The sequence below is a fragment of the Ricinus communis genome, chromosome 7 (assembly GCF_019578655.1).
Source record: "Ricinus communis isolate WT05 ecotype wild-type chromosome 7, ASM1957865v1, whole genome shotgun sequence".
In the NCBI taxonomy this organism is placed as follows: domain Eukaryota; kingdom Viridiplantae; phylum Streptophyta; class Magnoliopsida; order Malpighiales; family Euphorbiaceae; genus Ricinus; species Ricinus communis.
The window spans coordinates 9,044,028-9,066,681 of NC_063262.1; the positions used below are offsets into that span (position 1 = coordinate 9,044,028).

Sequence of the window (22,654 nt, forward strand, 5' to 3'; positions counted from 1 at the left end):
ATGATAAAGTTAATAATTACTGATTAATTATGATGCTATTTTAGTTAGTTAAAAAGTTCTCTCACTTCATGCTTTTATATATACTAATTTTTTATCCACATACGTTGCATGTAAATGTTAATAATTGGACTCATAATCATTAATTTATATATAATTTTTATATACATTAATTTGAAGATAAAAGAAGGTCCCAGATTCATTATTATAAAATATTTTTAGAACATTTTTAATTAATAAAAATACATATACTTAAAGTGTTGATGTTAGTTGATATGATCATAAATTATATTAATAATTTTAAAAAAATAAATAAAAATATATGATAAAAATATAGAAAAAAGTTCTATACTTTTTTGACAAATACATTAACTAAATGGATTAAATTAGTGCACCTCTAGTCCTATTTTTTACACCAAGTGAATTTTTACTTTTACGACGAGTGTAAGATGCTGACTATCTCCTGTACGTAGTCTACGGACTATTGGCCCCTTTTTCATGGAGTATACTGCCTCCTTAGTATAAAAAAATTAGTGTTTTTTTATTTTATTTTTAAATTACTTAAGTTATTTTTAGTAGTTTTTTGAAATATTCTAATAAGATATGTAATTCTGTCGAAATCTATGTCTCATAGTTATACAACCCCAAATGAGTCCAAATCATAGGACAATGAGCACTGTATAAACTTGTGAAAAATCTTTACTAAATAAAATTGGTTCAAAGAACGATAGTTGGATCTTACAAATTACTAATACATCACTCAAAAATTGTAAAAGAAACACAACAATAAAATATAAAATCATAAATTGAATATAAAAAAATAATAATTACTGATCTCTTTTTTTTTTATATTTATTATTATGCTTTAAGGAAAACAAATATTACCAAAATAACTAAGAATAACAAATATAATTTCATATTTACTATTAGGTAGTATTTATATAATAATTGCTATTTTATAATCCTACTACTATTTATTATCTTTTCTCTTAAATTATATTAACATAATAAAAGATCAAATTGATTAATCTTAACAATACTAATTATAAGACTTTTTCAGTAAATCTAGTTGTCCCTCCTTTCACTTTAATTTTAATAGTATAATTATTTTATAATTGCATATTTACTGTGTTTCATTATTTTCATAATTATGAATTGAGTTAATTCCTCAATTTTGAAATAATTAGACTTGTAATTCTCATGATTAAATTAGAATTAATAAAACCCTCATTAATAGGTTGATTCATTATTAATCTCAATAATTACCATTGAAATTTCATTTTACCAAGCTTGTCATCGTATATTTATTTGATAAATATGATTTATTAAATTTAGATATTCATATACTTTTAAGTTAATGCTCATCTCACAAAAATATTGTTTTTCTTTTTCTATTTGTATGAGTTTATATGCACTATAAAACGACTCCACCGTGAATTTTATTATTACATTTATAAATATTTTATATTCTATTGTGCCTTTTGTTATTACATTTATATAAATATTCTATATTCATTTTACTATTACAAAGTATTTCTTTAAAACTATCATAATTTTTATATCTTTTCATTTGTTTTCACCATGAAAGATATGGTAGATATGGGTCTAAGAACCCTGATATTGAAGGAGTGGTTGATGGGCATGCTGCATGCAAAACATCTTAATTTGTTAAAATTGGAAATAGACTATTAAAAATTCCAAACTTTAATCATTCTATTATTCCATTATGTTTTTTTTTATATTTATATATATAGAACTTTTACTTACAATCTCTTGGTATCTTATTTCTATAACTTTTATCTCTATACTATTACCATTAAATTAGAAAATATATTAACTTTTAAAAGACTAATAATATTGAATTTCTAGAATTTAGATATATACTTAATAAATTAATATTATAAAAAATAAATTTAATTTAATAAATGAACCAATTAACTCTATTGATTAAACTCTTAATAAGGCTCTTTTAGTAAATTTACATGCTCTCTTTTCTTTCGCACTTTTATATATGTTATAACTAGTATTATCTGTCACACCCATTACACGCGTAATTCTTATTATAAAAATTATAATATAAGTTATTTAATAAATTAGTATATAATATAATTTTAGAAAGTAAATAATTATACTGATAAAGTATTATAATAATAATAATGTCAGTAAAATAAAATTGAAAGTATCATACTTTTTTTCTTAAAAGGTTGTATTGAATTATTTCAACTCTATGACAGGTACATATATGGTGTAATATATAGTAATTTATCAATTTTTTGTAGAACTATGTAAGTATATGAAATTATTATCGGATTAGGATTAATTTGGATTAATTCTATTAGAATTAGGATAGAAAGTTAAATTACCTACATATAAATTAGGATAAGATTAATAAAGATTTTTTAGTCAGTTTAAAAATTCTCCCCCTCCGTGCTTATATATTAGATTAGATAGATAAATAGGTCATTCGCATATACTATATTTAAAAAAAGAAATTAATATGATCTAACAAAATTTTATATATATATATATATATACCAAATAAATGTTTAAATATGATACTTAATATGAAAAGATTTAATGTGCTGCACGAAGATTAATTTATTGTTCTAATAGTCTATGAAACACCTATTACATGGCAAAATAATTTGGAGAAAGAAAAAAGAAGGAATTATGATGAGGTTGTTATAAACTTAATAACTATGGATATACAAAATAACTAATCTACCTAAAAAATGAATCTTAGAATTGTTTCACTGCAACCCCGATCATCTTCTACAGTTGTTGATGAGGCTGTGTAATAAGAATATTTAAAACATATTTTTAATGATGAAATTTTTTATTTAAATAGCTGATACAATTATTTTTAAAATAATTTAATAAACATATTTAAAATAATGCAAATTGTAGTATAACAAGAATTTACAGAGAAAAATGACATTTTTTATTGGGAATTATACACGTAAATATACAATAGTATTAGATCTCATTCTACCTACTTTTAATGTAAGTTGGACTCATTTCTCCAATTAAGCGTGACTCCTATTTAAGATATATTACATATTTTACAGCGTGTAACACTTCCCCTTAAGTTGGATGGATCATAAACAATGATCATTGCCCAATTTGTTACAAATATAAGAAATCCGAGCTCCATTCAGAGCGTTGGTGAACATATCTCCAAGCTGCTCTTCAGTCTTGACATACTTTATAGAAATTAAGTTTTGTTGCACCGTTTCACAAATGAAATGACAATCTATTTCAAAATATTTAGTTCGTTTATGGAAGACTGGATTAAAAGTGATATGGATTGCAACATGATTGTCACACCATAATGATGCTGGTGCTGAGACTTTAAAGCCAGTATCTTTTAAAAGATGAAAGATCCACATTATCTTACATATAGATTGAGCCATGACTCTATATTCTGATTCAGTACTAAATCGACATACAACACTTTGCTTCTTGCTCTTCCATGAAATCAATTTACCATCGTGAACATATAATGACTAGTGGTGGACCTTCGATCAATTTTGAAACCTACCCAATCTGCATAGGAAAAACTCTATGCATATAAGTCTAGAAAGGATGAGAAAAGTATTCCTTTATTACTTCGCAGTATTTTAACAGAAGTATGAAACTGTGTCTTATTCTCAGCACAAAATGTAAGAAAATATGAAAATAACTTAGAACGATTCTTCATTAGATAAAGCCAAGTCATATGAGAAAAATCATCAACAAAAATAATAAAATATCTGAAACCGGTTTTGGACATTCTTGGACCTCAACCATAATAGACATACTAACCCTTTTATTGACACGAGGAACAAATGACACACAATAATGTTTAACAAATTGACATGCTTCACAATTTAAAGACAACACATGCTAAAACTGAGGACACAACTTTTTTTAAAAAGGTAATGAGGGGTGACTAAATCGATAGTGTGCTTCAAGAGGAGACAAAAATAATAGGGCAGGCAACAGATCGAGGTATCTAAACATCCAAAATACAAAGACCTGTAATTCTTGTCCTTTACCAATAATTTGCTTCGTCATAAGATCCTAAAAGAGAAAAGTCAGGGAAAAATAAGAAAGAACAATTAAAAGACTTAGTAATCATGCTGACAAACACTAGATTAAAGGAGAACTTTGGTTAGACTTAAGGCATATGACAAGGAAAGAGTTGAAGTAGGATTACGAGTGCCATAACCAAGAATAGAAGAAGTAGAACCATGAGCTAATGTAAGAGTAAAGTTGTGTGGTTGAAAAGTAAAAAGGAGACTAGGATTACCTATCTATGATATTGTAATACCCGGAATTTTTTTTTAATAAAGATAATATTAATAATGATTAATAAATGAGTTTTTATTTAAATTAATTTAACTTTATTTTTATTTGGTTTAATTTGAAATGATTTAATGGAAATTTTAATGTTAGACAAATAAATGAGTTATTTTCTATATCCTATTAGTTTGATTTTTTAAGAAATTAATTAAGTAAATTATTTGAGAAATAATTATATTTTGGTTATACAAATTTTTTTCAAATATATATAGTATATGTATACATAAAATTATATTGGAGAATTATGGAAGAATTTGTAAAGGGTGTTTTAATAAAATAATTTTGGAGAAATTGGTATTTTAATTAGCTAGTGGTATTTAATTTTAAGTTGAAAAATATTTAGCAAATTGGTTATTTAATTTAATTGTGTGTTAGGACTAGATTGGAAATTTATTTTGGAATGAGGATTAAAAGTATAATTTTATTTTTATGGGGGTTTAATGAAAATTTGTATGTTGGTATTTTTGTAAATAAATATGTCAGCAAGGGTATATATGTAATTGTGTATTTCCAATAATTCTAATTTGGTCCAAATTAATTAGTTAAAGGCTTAATTGAAAGGCTAAAGAAAAGTTTAGGAGTTAACTGGAAATTTGTCTGGACAAAATTGTTTTAATTAAAAAAGTTTAGGGACCAAATGGTAAGGAAGAAAAGTTTAGGTGCCAAAAGCAGACATGGAAGGAAAGAAAGAAGAAAAGAAATCGGGGAAGAAGGGAAATGAGAGAGAGGGGGGGTGTCGGGGCGCCGGGAAGAAAGAGAGAGAGAGAGAGAGAGAGAGAGGTCATTCCACGGACCACCGTGGGCGCGAGGGGTGGCAGCTCGTCATCGCCAGTGAGGCGTGGGAGCAAAGAAGCAGTCGAAACTTCCTTACCGCCGTGCGTGCCTTTCCGGCGTCGGTGGCCACTGATCTTGGTAGCGATCGACTCCCCTCGGTCTTGGCTTTGTTTTGGCGGCGGCGGTGTCGACTGTGGTGGCCAGAAATGGAAGTTCGCGGTGGAGAGAGAAAATAGGGGCAGCCTGTGTTTTTTGGTTTTTCCGGCGAGCTCCGGCGAGCTATGGACGATCTGAGGGCGTATCCCGACTCTCCTCAGCTCAGGCTTCGCAATAGCACCGGTTTCGTGGCGATCGGACTCCGTTTACAAATCGACGGCCGAGATCGTCCGTAAATCTCTTCGGACGATCGGGGGTTGGATCGGAAAATCGAAAGCAAGGATTGTTATCGGTAGCGTCATTGCACGGAGGCGAGTCGATCGAGCAATCAAGCATCTCGGTAATTTTCTTTGGCCCGTTGATCTTGGAATTCTTTGATTTAATTATGTGTCTATTGATTTGTGTTGAGTATTAGATGATATTTGTGAGTCAAAAATAATTTTTTTCGGACTGCCTGCCTTGGGTCGTGTTCTGTGTTGTGTGGGGAGTCGGGAAAGATAGTGAAGTCTTGGGGACCCGAGTCCGGTTGTATTAAATTGTTGGATATTTGTAGTGTTTTTCTGGCAGGTCCTGGACTCATTTTACGGGGGGTAAATGTCCGTGTTATGGGGGAGGTTCTGCTGAATTTTCGATAGAATTTACCGAGTTGAGATTTTAGACAGTCAGTCCTAGAAATCTAGACCTAGGGTTAATTGTCAATTGTTCAGCGTAATTGATAAATTATTTTCCGTGATTAGATAATCCGTCTGTTCGGCTCGCTCCAACCGAGGCACCAGAGCAGAGCTAGGAGGTCGCCAAAGCTGTGAGTTAAAGTCATATATCGATTATGCACATGTTATGCATAAATTTTTTATTTGCTATTGTGATTATTTTATTACAAGTTCAAATTATTCATTTAATTATTAATTATTTGTATCATACTTTTGATTACTATTCATTTATATATCATTTCCTTTATCATTGATTTTATTATTGCATGATGACACGGGATGGGACGACAGTAGAACATATTGGTTTGATGAGTGTACCGGTATAAATCCTTGAGTGATGGAAAAGGGTAAATAGGTAAATTTAAAGAAGAAAGATTAGGACTTGTCTTGATCGAGCATCGCTCTCTGGGTGTAGTAGAGTGTGTTTGCCGGAGGTAAGGTCCCTGATCGAGCTTGCTCTCTGGGCGCCAGACCTGTTGGATTAAGAGAGCCGAAAGGCTAAGACAAGTGACCAGACTGGAGGTAAGGTCCCTGATCGAGCTTCGCTCTCTGGGCGTCAGTCCTGTTGGGATGAGATTAGTCGGGATGTTAGAGTTGAGATTAGTCGAGATGTTAGAGTTGAGATTAGTCGAGATGTCAGTAATGAGATTGATCGAGATGCTGTATTGGGATTAGGGTTCTACTGAAGTACTCCGTCCTGTTGTGTGTGAAAATTATTTTATTTAAGCATGGCATGACACGTATGTTTTTACATGACTTATGTTTATTTCAAATTAAATAAATGTATGATCGAAGTATATGCAAATATTTTTAGATATATGATTTTAACTCACTCTCGAGACTGACAGTCTCAATTTTACTGTTTTTCAGATCCGTGACTGTTAGTCTTCCCGTGACTCTTAGCTTGTAACCCGACTCCTTCATCATCGGGTGGTGTATTTGATTTGGTATGTAAATTTATAAATTCTTAGATTCTCCACGGTAGTAATAGTAGATGTATCAGTTGTAATTTTCTGTAGTTTCGGGTCTCGCCTAATTCTTTTGGCAGACCGAATTAATTATGTAAAATGTAACTATTAAGATAATTGTGGCATCGGTAATATGATATGAAATTTAATTGAGTTAGTGAGTGTCAGGCATACTACGGAATTCGGTGGCCTTACGCCTACCCATTCTCTAATGCCGGTCACGGGCCCACAGATGGGGTCATGACAAATATGTAGCACCTGAATCAATAAGCCATTGGGTAGAAAGGAGACACATGTTGGTTTACCCGACTCGATAATGGCAGAGATGGATTTTTCAGTGCTTCCTAAGACTGAAATAATTTTGCATATTCATCGGCTTTGAGATGGTAATAATCTGATCAGATACAGATTCTAGAACTACGGTTGTAGCCGCCATAGCAAATTGTGATATCTGTTTCTTTCTTTGGAGCTTTTGGCACCCATGTTTAGTATGCCCATGTTCATAATAGCAAACAACTCCCTTGACTCCTGGTTCCCGACATCACGGCTACTATTACCTCCTCCCCAACTTGTTCGAGAGTTTGAACGACCAATTTCATTCCCATTGTTACGGCTAATAACAATGGAAATGGAATTCTGGATAATTCTCTACAGTTCTCCATAAACATTTAGTTTAGGAGCTTTTCAAGAAGTAGGGAGTGATGACCAATCTTCTTCCTACTTGAAGAAATTCTAGATCTAGAGGGAGTTTTACTTTATTGTTATATATCTTTCTATTTAATACCATGATCATTGGATTAAATATGTTAAGCTAGTTTTTATAAGTGTTTAGTTTTTTATTTTTATATGAACCTTGTTATTTATTTATTTAATGAATGATTTTTTTACCTTCATATCTTTATTAGTTTCAGTTATTATTAATAGTTAACCATCATATTAATTTAGCAATAGTAATTGTTATGAACATATTTAGATTAAAAATATTAGAAACACCATTTTTACTTTAATCTATGTTAGTATAAGAAACTTAGGTTGCATCATTAGCTTGAGTGATTTAGGGAAAAATGCACATTACCATCTCATTCATTAGATCTAGTCTTAAAGTATAACAATGAGATTACTAAGTAAATGGTTGGACTAAATACTATTTTTAGCATATAGTTTTAGATCATAAGCATTTGCATTTGCATTGCATATTTATTTATTGTTCAGTTATTTTACTTTATGAACTTTATCCTCTCAAACATACTAATTTAGAGTGTTTAGATTTACTTTTTCTTTATAATAAGTGGCGTTATAGTTTCTTAAAAGATCGACATTGTGGTGTACTTACCCTTAATATATGAATGGTTTGTGCACTTGCAAGTACTAAAAAAAATACATCAATAACCATTATAATCTCTACTTTATGGAGAAGAAAAGAGAGAGCGTCAGTAAAATAAAAGAATATGATGAAAGAGAAAAAAAATGAAAAAAATTTGTGTAAAATGTTAGTAAAATTGAATAGGTAGTTTTTAGGATTAGAATTATAATAAAAAAAGATAGTAGAGTATGATTAGAATAATAAATAGGATCTACTATTTAAATGATATGGCGCCTAGTTGTCTGCCACATCATTTTTCAATCATTATTTATGCATAAAATCAATCGAAAATAATAAGTGACTTACTATTAATATAAAAATTAAAATTTAGTAATCAAATTGATATAAATTAAAATTTGATATCCAATTTAAAATAAAGTGCAAAGTTTGGATACAAAAAGGGCAATTAACCCCAGATTTGTACATGCAAAGTTCCCAAATTGATTTCAAATATAATGTTCCTACAACATAATACTCTTATTCTATTACAGTAGATATATTCGATTAATAAGAAAATCTAATTAAAATTAAAAAATCATAGTAAAACAACTAACTTTAGTTAATTAAATTAATAATTAACTATGTATTTAATCCGATTTTTGGTTTAACAAATAAAAATTTAAATGATTGATTTTTTCTCAAACATATATTCGATTAATCAAAACATTATAGTTAAAGAACTAATAAAGAACTAATTTTTAGTTAATTAAATTAATAATCAACCAAGTACTTTTATATGATATTTTGTTTACAAAATTAAAATTAAAGATTTGCCTTTTTATCTCAACACGATAGTTGATCAAACCGTATCCACCCCTACTAATAACCAATAGCAAATTGACAAATTTTGATTGATCTTTTTCTTCAAACTGATGGTTAACCAAACCATATTCACCCCTACTAATAACCAATAATAAACTGACACATCCTAATTTTAATCGTGGTGACACGAACACTCACTTAATATATATATATAGTTACATTTAATTCTCATTCTTCAAAATAACATTATAATTATTATTTTAATCTATATATTAATTATTAAATTAATTTTTTAATTAAATAGTTTTCTCATTATATAATAATTTTTAATTTTAAAAAATAATACTATCAATTATATTTAAATACTAATTAATAAAAAATAAAAAATAATGTAATAAATATTTTATCCATAAATTTATCTTTTATTTTTATTTATAATAAAAACAATAACAATAAACGTACAATACATAAATAAACAATTAATTATTTCTAAATTATATTCCAGATGATAACTACGTGAAATATTAGTTTATTAGGATCATGTTCCTTCCATTTTAATTGGAATCACAATTTAATTAAATACTGTTTGATAAAATCAATTATATATTTCATTAATGTAAATATGAAATCTTAAAAGAATAAATAAACAAAGAACATAATGCACTTAAAAAATTATTTTCGACTAAATGTATTACTAAATTGAGTTCTAGAGTTATTCAAGCCATCAAATTCAATTCAGATACAATTAATTACAAAATAAAAATAAATTTCGCAATATCAAGCTAATCATTTTGTGTAAAGGTTTTCTGTGTTATTGACGTAATGTATTTAGAATTTTCAATATTTTAGAAATATTAGTCATGTCTTAGAAAATAATACCAATTTAAAATAATTTTAAGTATACATTTTTAATATTCTAATAACCTATTAATACAACAATCATAAAAGGTCATGCTAATAATATTTATTGATTACATAATTAATACTAAAGTTATTTAATATAAAAATTATCATATAATTAGAAAATTAACTTATTAATTAGTAAAATATTAAATATATAATCAATATAGTTCAAATAGAGAAATAATTTAATTGATAAATTAATTATATAATAAATATAAGACATACATATTATCATTACACCTTTGTATCATAATTATGATATATTTCATAATCACTGGGGCTAGACATCAAACTATTGTCACACACACACTCACATAAATTAATGTGTCAAAATTGATAACACATGTCTCAACTTTTATAGGGCAAGGGTTTCCATATTCTAAAGGAATCCACCCTTAATAGGTGGAGAATTCCTACTTTCTTCTTCCATATAGGAGTATATTCCCTAGTCCCATGGAATCCTCTATATCCAATTTTCTCAAGGCCTAAAACGAAATACTATATAAATTAAATATATAATTGGAACAAAACTATTCTTTTTTTTTTTTAGTACCATATGATGGATAATTATTCTCATTAAAAATTATTAATAATTATTATTGTAAATTAATCCTATATGATTAGTCTTTTATAATTTACAATAAATTATTATTATTTTAAATTATAATTTATAATTAAAGTAATATCTAACATTAGAAATCCGTAGAATTTAATATATTAATAACAATAATTAATAAAATTTAATTTAATTTATCAACTATCACCTATTAGTTATCAACCACAAACTACTAACTGCATTAATCAGTCTAAAATTAACTTTTTTTTTTATAAAATTTACTTTCGAAAAATATAATTTTATAATTAAATCCTTTCCTAATCTTTTTTGCTTCAATACATGAAAATAGTAGAATTAAATTCTTATCCATATAATAAATAAAATAAATTATAAATCTACGGGATTGGGCGAATATATATAACCTACTTTTTTTACTGAAGATCAAGATCCCTTTAAGCTGATAACAATAACATAACGTAACATGTCAAACTGTCAATTTTTCTCTTTTCAATTGAGATCAAGATATTGTGGTGAAGATTACATTAAATGAAGAATGGCAATACTACAAATCCAGCAAAAATGGTCACCCAGTATCCCAACATTAGTCTGTCTCCATGGCTCACAATCTGAATAGGAAAAAGGCAAGTCCCCCGCGAGGCATTTTGGGTAACAATGGTAGCCAGTCCACTGAAATCGCAAGCCTGAACATCTTGATTATTCATTTGAAAATACATATTAAAAGCATAGGAAACATTTCCATCAGAATCCAACTTGTTGCAAGAAGATCCATATGCCAAACTCGAACAATCTGCTAATGAACATGCATACGATATCTCAGCTGGTATCATACTCTTGCTCTCAACTTCTTTATTTAGCACACACCATTTTGCAGGTAAGTATTGAACCCCCTTGGCTTCTATAAGCATCTTGTCATTTCCTTGTCCGGAAAAATCCATAGCAAACTTGGGTCGTCCGTCGAAGCGAAATATTCCCCAGTGCCTCTCGAAGTTCCCCGGAAGATTGCTCTTCATGTCCTCATCCAGCAGGCCAAAAAGATACACATCTAAAACGCCTGGTCGGAGCGGAGTTCCTTTCTTGGCAGCTAATGTTTTGAGGAGCCCGTCGTAGAATTTCTTGGCTAGGTTGGCATTGGCATAAACGTGACCGTCTGTAGGCCAACCAACTTCACCAACCAAGATCTTGAGATCAGGAACGCCAGCCTTTTTTAGTGACCAAACAAGGGTATCATAGTTAGCTTCAAAAACATTTGTGTACGTAACATTCTTGTCTTGGATCTTTTTGCCTCCGCCATCAAAGAAAGCGTATTCGAAGGGGAAACTAGAGCTTTGGTAAAGACTAATAAAAGGGTAAATGTTAACAATAAACGGAGCTTTATGGTCATGGAGGTGGTGTACAATTTTGGTCATGACATCCCTTACATCCTTACGGAAATTGCCTTGTGATGGTAAGTTCCCTTCATAAACATCAGCATTTAAGGGTACCGACGCTTTGATCTTGTCACCAACTCCTTCTTCATCAAGTGCCTTTTGGACGTTTTGCAGAGCTGGGAATGTAGTTTTGTCATATGATCCATTGTAGGATGCCAGGAAGGGTTCGTTTCCAACAGCCACATATCTATACATACATATATATATATATAGACACCAAAAGGGAATAAATTCAGGAAACATCCGCTAGCTTTTAATCAGATTACAGTACGTGAAACAAATCTTACGATTATCTGATAACAATAAGGAGGAAAAAAGAAAGAAAAAGGTACTAACCTTATGTCAACACCACCTTGGCCTCTAAGATATTCGGTAACATTTTCTTTGACCCAATCTTTGGCATTATCCACACTATCGGCAATATATTGTAACATGTTATTTGGGATGGCAACCATAACCTCAATGCCTGAACCAGCCAAGGCATTTACAGTCCAGGCATCAGCATCGAAAAGTTTAACCCTATTAATGTTATTGTCTTTTAACATTTTAACCACTATGTCAGGAGGCAATGGGTGGGATGCTATGTTCCCCCAGTTCACCCCTATACCCGGTAGAACAGCTGATAGAACATTGGTTGACACCATCACCATACAAAAGCCCCATAGCAGCAAACCACAGGCTTGGGCCATGGTTCGAGCCGACCGGACTAGAAGACGATGGGAATTGAAGGAAATATTGCAAGAAATGCTGTCTTGATGAGAGAGAGAGAGAGAGAGGGAGTTAGTTTCTTGGGTTGATGGGAAAATTGAGGACCAGGTTTCTTTTTTTGGTTCATGTTTTGTAGGGCTTTTAATGGTATGTCCATAGCAAGTTTGTTTTTCCTACACTGTGTGATTTGCTAATTTTGGCATTAAAAGAGAGTAGAAAATCTTGCACAAGTTGGAATTTGCAAAGAAGACGGAGTGTGTGAAATAACTTGTGTGCGTGGCAACATGCATGCTAATTACAGGAGGGTCTCAACTTAAAAGATCATTTTGGCCAGAAAAACGAATAACAGTTTGCTGGGTCACTGTTCCTCAATCTGGCATTAATCATTAGAGAAAAGCATGTAACATGGTGGGCCATGCATGGTCATGCTACACTTTCACTATGATATCTAATATGACGAAATTACATAGACAAAATCTTCTTTATTACGATTTTTTTTTTTATTCATTTATACTGTATCTTCATTTCATTTTTACTTTTTTTTCTATTTTTTTTTTAATTTTTTTTACTGCATTTCGTTCCTTTCTATTTTCTTCTTTCTCTTTCTCTTCTCTATTTTTGTTTTAATTTCTGAAGTTGATGGAAACCTTCAATGCGTATGTTGCTTGCAAACTCAGATGAAGAAGAGGAAACTGTTAAAAGACCCATTTTTGCATTTGCTTTGGTTTCTATCTGAGTTGCTCAAAGTCATAGAACTGAAGGAACTTTGGTTTTGTAAAAAAAAGAAAAAAGAACTTGGCATTGTATTTGTTTTGTTTGGTTTTTTCTTTATTTCTTTATTTATTTTACCGATTTCCTCAGTTACAGAACAAGAAGTGCTTTTGGTTTTCCTTATGTTATATAAAGAAGCATAAATTGAGTTAACTATGAGTATTTTTCAATAAACACGGTATAGCATATTTAGATTATTATTAAGTTATTTTGGGACTTTGTTGTTTATGCATAACAATTCATGATTTATGTTAATCCATGTTTTCTGTTTGCAGCTTAATGAATCAGTTTAAATCAAGAAAAGGGTAAACACAGCTGTAATAGCAAGGAGATGGAGCAAAGAGTATGGTTTACATTGTTCTTTTATTCTTATCTTATTTTTGTTTCTATTTTTTGAAGTTTTAACTTTTATTCAAGTTCTGTAATGGTTGTCTAGTGTGATGAGCAAGGAAATAGTGGGGAAGGTCAAAATTTCCTTTTACATTCAGATGAGAACAGAGCCAGAAATGGTAATGTATCCTATTCTTTTTTATTTTAAGATGGAGAGAGTTAAACTAGTAACTATAATTTTTAAATGTATCTTACGTTTTATGGTTTGAATTTTGTGATGTCTTGTGTTGGAATTGAGTTGGTTAAAGCTTGTGATTTTAGATTTACGTTATTGATGAATGATATTTAATAGCATAAACCTATCCTTGAACTATTTTTAATTGGGTGCATACATGAGGCTTGCAAACTACAAAGAGAGCATGTAAAGACTGAGCTAGCTTCTTGTATCAACCGACAAAGGCTTCACTACTGAAAACCAAATTGCTTTCCTATAGAAAAAACATATATCAGGCTAGTACAAGCTTTGTACGTAGTATGAATGAGCTACACTGTCAATCATAATGAAAATGCCCAATTTAAAATGACTGATAGATTCCTGAATAGATGCTCTTTAGTTGAATCAGACCCCCCAATCTAATAATCAAGCGCCAATTTCCATGTTCGTAGGAGGATAGTTGCAACAGCCAGCATGATGCTTATCAGCATGTTCAAAATAATGCTGTCCAGAATGAGCCCCTAAATTCACCTACAACTAATCCTCTTTCAAGTGTTGCTTCAGTGTAGGACGCTTCTGAACAAGATACCGCTTTGTGCTTTCTAATACGCCAAAGAAGATCGAGCCGCCAATGCCTATCCACAGAACTCTGGGTCCTATGCCCTGCAGTATTGGACAATAAACCAAAACAAGAAAATTGAAATTTCTCTCCTCAATATGCAAGTTTCTACTATAGGTCGACACAACATCATTCTTCATAACTCATGCGATTCTCATAGTTTCATACAGGTACAACATTATTGTCTTATTTTTTCTGTTTCCAGGTCATCTGTCGTAAGTATAAAATGAACACAGTTCTTTTTGCATATTTGATTAGAAGCTTGCAAACATTTCAAAACCATATGACTGCCAAGAGCTTGAGTGATGCAAAAATTAAAAAACCACCTAATTGACTTCACTGGCTTTTCACAATTATCTGATTAACAAAAATAGAAAATATCAAGCTTGTGGCATTGAACAATAAACAGGTTATGCTAAAATGATCAAAAAGTCATGTTAGAACAGAATGGACTCTCAAGTTCATTGGTGTGAGCCCATTTCTCTCAAACAGTAGCACTAAAGACTCTAAAAGATACCACATTTCCTTGACATTCAATTTAGGAGGTGCAAAAAGATATATAGATTATACGCACCTTGAGAAGTGCAGTGGGTCCTTCTTCTCTAACAACAGTTTGAACACAATCAAAGATTCCTGTGTACTGGTTAGCTGAACCCTGTCAATAATAATAGCATACAAAAACATTAATGAATTCACTCCAAGAAAAAAATAATAGCAGATGAGACATTAAGCATACCTGAACCATTAGCCTTGTCTTAATCACATCGAGTGGTGTAGTTATAGCTCCAGTTAGTGCACCTGTAAAGGTAACATTCAATATGTGTAGGATAGTTAAGAAAAATACCTGCAGAAAAATGTAAGATGAAATGGGTAGGGAGTGCGAGAGAAATTAAGATCTGTTCTCTGCGGAAAACTGAGAGAGGATCATCTAGCTTATGTAACCCGTCCTCTGTTATTTATTTATTTAATTTCGCAAACTTGCAGTCAAAGAAGCATATGATCATGAAAGAGTAAAAAGATTGGTAAACACATAAAAGGTATAATTTATGTGTTCACTCATAGATACAGTTGTTCATTCAAGTTCTTATAAGTCAGGAACTATTATCACATGCACAATTCCACACCACGCATGCAGCACTAGGGCAACTTATCATTTCTCTTTCTTTAATATACATTTTTTTTTACAAGATATTAACAAGAAAGGGAACTGAAGAGAGAATCTCACTTCACACTTGCACATTTTTGCTGAATATACTGGATCACTACAAGGCTTGCTATAAACTTTCTTCAAAAAATGCTTATGCAACCAATTTCATTTACAGGTGACACTCCTAGAGGATTGCTGTATGCGTGTCCCACTCCGGGAACACGGACATTGTGGGGATACATATGGGACGTGCCAGAAAAGTGTCCTTTGTTTCCTTTTTCTTTTGCTGAGTGTGGAACACGTTGGGGACACGAGAAGTAGTAAACTTTGAAAACTTTGAAAACTTTGGAACAAATTTGAAAAACATGGAATACTTTTTAAAATAACTTAAAAATTAATTTATCAAATTATAAAAACATAATACATGAGTATTTTAAGAAAATCCTAGCACACTTGCTCTCACACTTATTTCAACAAAAAGAAATCCCTCGCTCTACCTCTCTATCTCTTTGATATATTCCTTACTTTCTACCTCAAATCTTTTCTACAACTTGTTGAGATTGAGTCACTGGATGGTGCAGAGATTCTTGAGATTGCCAATCTATCACTTGATGAACCAGGATTTAAGTATTATTTGTAGATGAAGTGTGTGAAGATGAAGAATTGAAAATGTTTAAATTGTAGTTTAATTTTGGCCTAATTACTAATTAAATCCTGAGCTTTACACTTTCAATAATTTTATCCAATTGTTTCAAAATTTTAAAACAAATACCTATGCTTTTAATTTATTTTTAAAAACACTTTTTGGCAACAATTTCTAAAAATTTACAATGAGAAAAATGATGGGACAAGTCAATTTTAGTTACTAACATAAGAGTTAGTGAGTCAATAAAAAATTTATTACGTTTAAATGTAAAATGTGTGAAATAATACACATATATGAGACTTTTAATGATTATATTGTTAAGCCTAGGAAAAATTATTTTTGATGATTTATAATTGTAATTCTTTTAGTAAACACAGTCGACTTCCTACATTATTTTTCTAACTGTGAAATTTCAAAATTTATCATCGAAAAATATTTTTGAAACAAATTTAAAAAAATGGGTATTCTTTTTTAAATTTTGAAACAATTGGATAAAAATGTTAAAAAGTATAAAATTCATAATTTAATTTGTAATTAGATCTTGAATTTTTATGAATGTTATTTATATATAAATTTGCATTATGGTTATTATCATTTTTTATATAAATACATACATATATATATATATAATATGTTGTGTTCCGCCATATCCGCGTCATACTTTTTAGAAAATCCCGTGTCCCGTGTCCCGTGTCCGTGTCCGTGTCCCGTGTCCGTGTGCATGTTCGTACTTCATATGTAACAGGTCTTAGAATATCTGAACAATTTAGAAACTGAAGGAGGGTTCATGATATGACCAACTCCTTGTGTGAAGAGACAAGATGCCATATTACCAGCGAACGCGCCAATGACAGCATTTTCTGGATCATTCAATTCTCTCCTTGCCTGTCAAATACAAGTAACAAAGAAAGGTAAATATTAATAAGACTATGCTTGCTTTTCTGCTACACTTTGCTGACCAGTTAAAGCATTATAGCATCCATCTGTCCTAATCTAAGAAAGATAGTGGTCGCTTACCAGCTAAAACCTATATGAATGACTAGATATTTCCAACAGTCACCTCTACAGTAATTCTTGCAGGCATGCTAGTAAAATGAAAAATAACATATATGATAAGTTTACATTTATGAATTTAGATTAAAAATTTGAATTTCTGATATTAGATTCTGAGTCAAGGATTCCAAATAACATATATTTGGTTGTTTCAAATCCTGATTAATTGCCTTCCAAATTCATCGTGGTTGATTCAAATACAAATCCATATGAAGGTTTAAATGTTCCAAACCAGGTATTTGATTCACATCCAAATCCAAGGTCTGTATCTAAGCTCAAGAGAATACAAATGTCATAATTTGTCATATTCAGGAATTAAATCCAAAGAAATTAAACAAATAATAACTTATTCCGTACAAATATAGCACAGTTATCATTATGCAGTAAAGTCACTATGAGTAACAGATGCATTAAAATGATTAATTTCTATTGACCACAGTATCGAACAGGAAATATCTGAATACAGTATACAAGGGAATAAAAGAAAGAGAAGAATGCTTCTTTATACAATTGACTAACATCTACTTCAAGGTTTGAGTAAACGGTGTCAATACACACAAAGAAAAAGGCAGAAAAGAACATCGAATCCTTCACCCATAACTTTCAAATGATATTAGGGATACCAAACAACAAAGCAGGAGTGAAAATCAACATTTCTCCTTTTGCTTTTGGAGACTAAGGAGTACGTGCAGATGCAAAGTGAATTCACAAGACTGCATTTTGAAATTCTATCATTGACTAATTTTCAAGTTCAAGAGGGCCACCCATGCCTTATTTGAAATTTGCACAGTTCAATTAGGGGCTTGAAAATAAAAGATATTCAAGATATTGCAGATGAAAATCTATGAGCTCGGTATTAAAAGCAGAAAAGGATAAAAAGCATATAAAAAGCATGCTGTAAGATGTAGGAATGGCAAAAATCTGTCAACTTATGCATGATGAGGAGCATACTGCTGCTTTATAACCTATCCGAAGTTGTTCGTAGATACAAAACTGAATTGCATCAAATGGCAAATCCCGCAACAAAAATGACCCATATCCCTGCACTCAAACATAAAATAAGTCAGAAATAAAAAATATAGAGGAAAACACTTAATGGAGAGCAATGGCTAATGATATACTTGTAACAAAATTACAGCCATAAATAGTTATACAAAGAACAAAGGAAAAGAAATATTGTTAATCGCAAAGGAACTTTGCAATCTCTACTATGATTAGAAGAAAACTGAAAGTATAAATTGGCTGATTCAGAAGTCCATGATATCTTAGATTGTAATTATAAATAAAAAAATAAATCATCCTGTGTTTAAACTGAAGGACATTACACACCGCATACATCCCCTTGAAACCTTCCTTAGAGATGATGAGGCGAACAGCATCAGGGGCTGAAGTAAATTGCCCAGTCTGCATCCTTTGCTTGACAACCTGAGGATTGTTTAAAAATTCAAAATACATTACTATGAAATAATATCTCATAAAGCATGTCATGGTGTAAGAATGTAGAGGTGGAAAATTCACCTCCGTTGGAACACGAATGAGAGAAGCAGCAACCCCTCCAATGGCACCAGCAGTCTGCACAGAAGTCAGAAATCTTGTGTTACACAGCAAGAAAATGGTATCCATTAATACGGAAAAAAATTTATTAAAGACAACGTAAGCTCGTGGAACTAATTTAGCAGGATTAGCATATGAATTTATTTTAGTTAATGTCATGGAATAACCTCAGACTTTAGGCAACTAATATAATAGAGGATGTAACTCATGGAGAAGAAAATATAATGAGACCTCATGTCGTTCTAATGACACAGAAAATATGGAGACAAAAAGGTTGTGCACCCATAATGTGTATGGAACTATAAACAACCTAACAAAATATACTTTTCTGAAAGGAAATCTTTGTAACGCAGCAGACTTTCATAAAACAGTTAACAAATAGGAATATCTACATCAAACTAACCCCACCAATCACATGCAGGAGCAAATAACATTAAAATAGGAATTTCTAAGACAAGGAAAATCTTACTAGATGTGCTACAGCGCTAAGATTTTCTGGAAACATCTGCAACAATTTCTGCTTCGTAGGCTCATATACTCCAACAAATAATGCAGAAGCCCTATGCACGAAAAATCATTATCACTGACAAATAATGGGAGAAAAAGGAGAAATAACAGATTCACCACAAAAACATTACATGGGCAGGCAAATGAGTAGAGACATGAGAGAGGCAGAAGCGTGAATATCATATTCGATAATGCCATAATATTCCAACCTAGTTCTATGAACCAAAATTATATAATTCATGGAAGTTGATAAATGCCAATATTAGGGACACGCCAATTTTGAGAACTCGAAAGCCTACTATTAAGTGCTTGAGATGTACAATTAATTCTCCAATGTGCATAAAATCAAAGGAAAAGCTTATAACATTTAAAGAGCTAATATAATATGATAAGATTATGGATGACCCTCAAACAAGAGAAAATTGACTGCAGAAGATACATACGGTAAGACACCAGCAAGATTTCCAGCCAATCCAGAGTAAAGACCCTTCAAAACTATTTTCCCACCACCATGAGCTGCTTATACAATAAATTCAATAATTATTTTCAGAATGTTAGCAAAAAATTTAGATGCCCTCTGCCTCATCCACATGCTAAAACAAGGTCAATGATTGGAAAAAAAAAGGGTAAATATACTAACAAAAGCAAATATATGTCGCTAGCAATGACAGAGTATGACCCATTAATAAACACAATCAAAGAAGCACTTAACAATAAAAATTTGACAGTCTTCGATAACTAATATGATAAGATAAAGCCTTACATACAACAAAGAAAATGTAAAACTTAAGAAGAAAAAGGATGAAGCACTTCATATTTGACCTGCCTGCAGCCTTGTCTTTATTGTATCAATTGGATATAATGCTGTTTCAACAACAACACCAGCTGTACCTCCTGCTATAACTCCCTCTACAAAAAATTTCCAATTCCAGAAAAATTATACAAGTAGTGAAACTTATAACTTTATTTTCAAAATCAAGAACACCACATACCAAATAAATAAATAAATAGAAAACTTGATTAACGAATCAATTTGGAGAAAACCCTTTTCACAGTTTGGTTCTAAGAGCCTATCCTCTGGCATTTAATTAACAAACAGTAGAAACAATCTCTAAATACGAAAATTAAAGTTCCGTTCTTCCTTTAAAGATTTAAAAAAAATAAAGATTCAAGAGAAAAAGAAAAAACCAGCATACCAAATAAAGTTCGCAAAAAATCAAAAGGTTTATCGTCTTTCACACTCATTGAAGCAAAAGCCTTTCTTGTTTCAAGTTGAGATGAGCTTTGCACTTTCCTAACAGCTGTATCTGCAAAACCCATAAAACAAAGATTATTTAGTAACTTAAAAGAATAATTAAAAAGAAAAAAAGAAAAAGAAAAAATGTGTATACCTGAAGGGAGCTTGGAGGAGGTTTTAGTATCAATAGCTAAGGTAAAAGGGCCCATTAGATTAGAGGAGGGTGCAACTTAATTATGAATTGAAATTGTTAAAATTACCCAAAACAAGAACCAGAAATGAGTGTGTTTACTATTAAATAAGTGATTGAATGAGAGAAAGAGAACGAGAGCAGTTTTTGGTCTGGTGAAAAGTAGCAACGGGGATAACACAGAGAAGAACGTTGAGTTCAACTTGTGTTGCCCTTGTATTATATAGATTTATGGATCATGAAATTTGGGCCAATTTACCATGGTTAACGGACCTTTTTAAGGGAACTGTGTTCTGATTCTTTTTTAAGAAACATGGAACTTTTTAAGGTAAAAATAAGAAGTGAATAATTATAATTTTGATTTCTCAATTTGTCAAAATTTGACAATTAAGTATCCGAGCTTTTATATCAAAATTGCCTCAACATGTTTCTAACATCTTATAACTCTTTATAATCATTTGACAACTCTTCACAATCGATTACATCTTCATCAGACTTCCTATCATTCAAAATAAAGCAATTTTTAGACTCAAAAAATCATTCAAAATAAAATTTGATGTTGGAAAAGTGCTTTTCCAAACTCAATGTTTAAACTCACTCTAAGCATGTCTATAACTGACAGGTCATACAACAATTTCAACTTATATACTAAAGATTTATAAGGAGTCCTAAAATGTAATATGTGTATATTCCTGTAACCCATTATGTCATTTATAAATTTTTCAAACTCCAACTCAACCTCTATGTCTATATCATACATATCACCTTTAAAATAAATTATTTGTTCAACCCCTAAATCATTAATAAAAATATCACCCCAATACAAACGAATAAAGTGCATGTTAAATTGAAAAACCAAAACACACACATTAACCCTAGAAAATGACAATAAAGAGGAAAAGATGAGAGAAAAAAAGAGCTTCAAAAAACGACACTAGTTCCATAGAACGACATCTTTTCATTGAAAGATAATGAATAATTTAATTAATTTCACCATAATTGACACTATAACAGCAAAATATGTATAAACAAATAAACTCTAAACCATTAGGCACAAAAGAATACCTTTTCATTTCACAAATGCTTCAAGATTTGATTCAATGTAGTGTTTCTTTGGATTAGCTTTGGTCAAATCTTTAAATGTTAGTCTTAATTTCTAATCTCTAATTTCTAATGAAAGTGAAAGAACTAAATCCTTAATTTTTTCTTTTTTGAATCCTTTGGAATAGTATATACAAGAATTGCATAAGTTTTACAAGGGTTTTGTATAATTTCACTTACTTTTTTTCAACCTCGCATAATAATTTTATAATGAAATAATCCATGTTAGTGCTTCTAATAAGTGACCTATAAAACAAACTCGTTTACTTCTTTTTCACAAGTTAACACACTCAATTCTTATTTTTAAAAGTTCAGACACCTAATTGTCAAATCTTGACAAGTTCAGACACCAAATTTGTAATTATTCCGTAATAAAAAAATCCTTACTATATCTATTATATTAAATGGAAGAATTTTCTTTAAGGAAAATGGAAGAATTAGGGATTTGGTTCTTTCACTTATGCAAGACTTTCCTATTTCTACTATGGGTGTGGGTATATAGGACAATGCTTATAAGGAATGTGATAAGGTTATTAATGGCCATCTTGTTAGTATTTATGACCTTCAATTTAGGCCATTGATGAAGGGAGTAAATT

General features: G+C 30.8%; 2 protein-coding genes across 2 annotated transcripts; both read right to left on the minus strand.

Moving 5' to 3' along the window:
* Positions 1-11,017: 11,017 nt before the first annotated feature.
* Positions 11,018-14,130, minus strand: LOC8264045 (glucan endo-1,3-beta-glucosidase 8). Its single transcript, XM_002530211.3, has 2 exons — positions 12,318-14,130; positions 11,018-12,168 (listed from the first exon to the last, which is right to left on the minus strand). The coding sequence occupies exons 1-2, from the start codon at positions 12,668-12,670 to the stop codon at positions 11,076-11,078; spliced, it is 1,446 nt and encodes a 481-aa protein (XP_002530257.1). The 5' UTR covers positions 12,671-14,130; the 3' UTR covers positions 11,018-11,075.
* Positions 14,131-14,256: 126 nt separating this feature from the next.
* Positions 14,257-21,179, minus strand: LOC8264044 (S-adenosylmethionine carrier 1, chloroplastic/mitochondrial). The gene is made up of 12 exons (XM_002530210.4): positions 20,922-21,179; positions 20,727-20,837; positions 20,353-20,439; positions 19,974-20,046; positions 19,493-19,583; positions 18,988-19,041; positions 18,799-18,894; positions 18,421-18,510; positions 17,250-17,301; positions 15,360-15,421; positions 15,198-15,278; positions 14,257-14,667 (listed from the first exon to the last, which is right to left on the minus strand). Exons 1-12 carry the CDS (start codon positions 20,974-20,976, stop codon positions 14,542-14,544), a joined length of 978 nt encoding a protein of 325 aa, XP_002530256.1. The 5' UTR covers positions 20,977-21,179; the 3' UTR covers positions 14,257-14,541.
* Between the last annotated feature and the right edge of the window lie 1,475 nt (positions 21,180-22,654).

Bases quoted from the DNA above. Each gene is read 5' to 3' on its own strand.
- LOC8264045 (XM_002530211.3), bottom strand. From the start codon at position 12,670: ATGGCCCAAGCCTGTGGTTTGCTGCTATGGGGCTTTTGTATGGTGATG. The intron at 12,169-12,317 runs GTTAGTACCTTT...ATGTATGTATAG, and splicing joins CAAGGTGGTGTTGACATAAG to ATATGTGGCTGTTGGAAACG.
- LOC8264044 (XM_002530210.4), bottom strand. From the start codon at position 20,976: ATGGGCCCTTTTACCTTAGCTATTGATACTAAAACCTCCTCCAAGCTC. The intron at 19,584-19,973 runs GTATGTATCTTC...TTTCGTGCATAG, and splicing joins AATCTTGCTGGTGTCTTACC to GGCTTCTGCATTATTTGTTG. The intron at 15,422-17,249 runs GTAATATGGCAT...TTACCTTTACAG, and splicing joins TGTCATTGGCGCGTTCGCTG to GTGCACTAACTGGAGCTATA.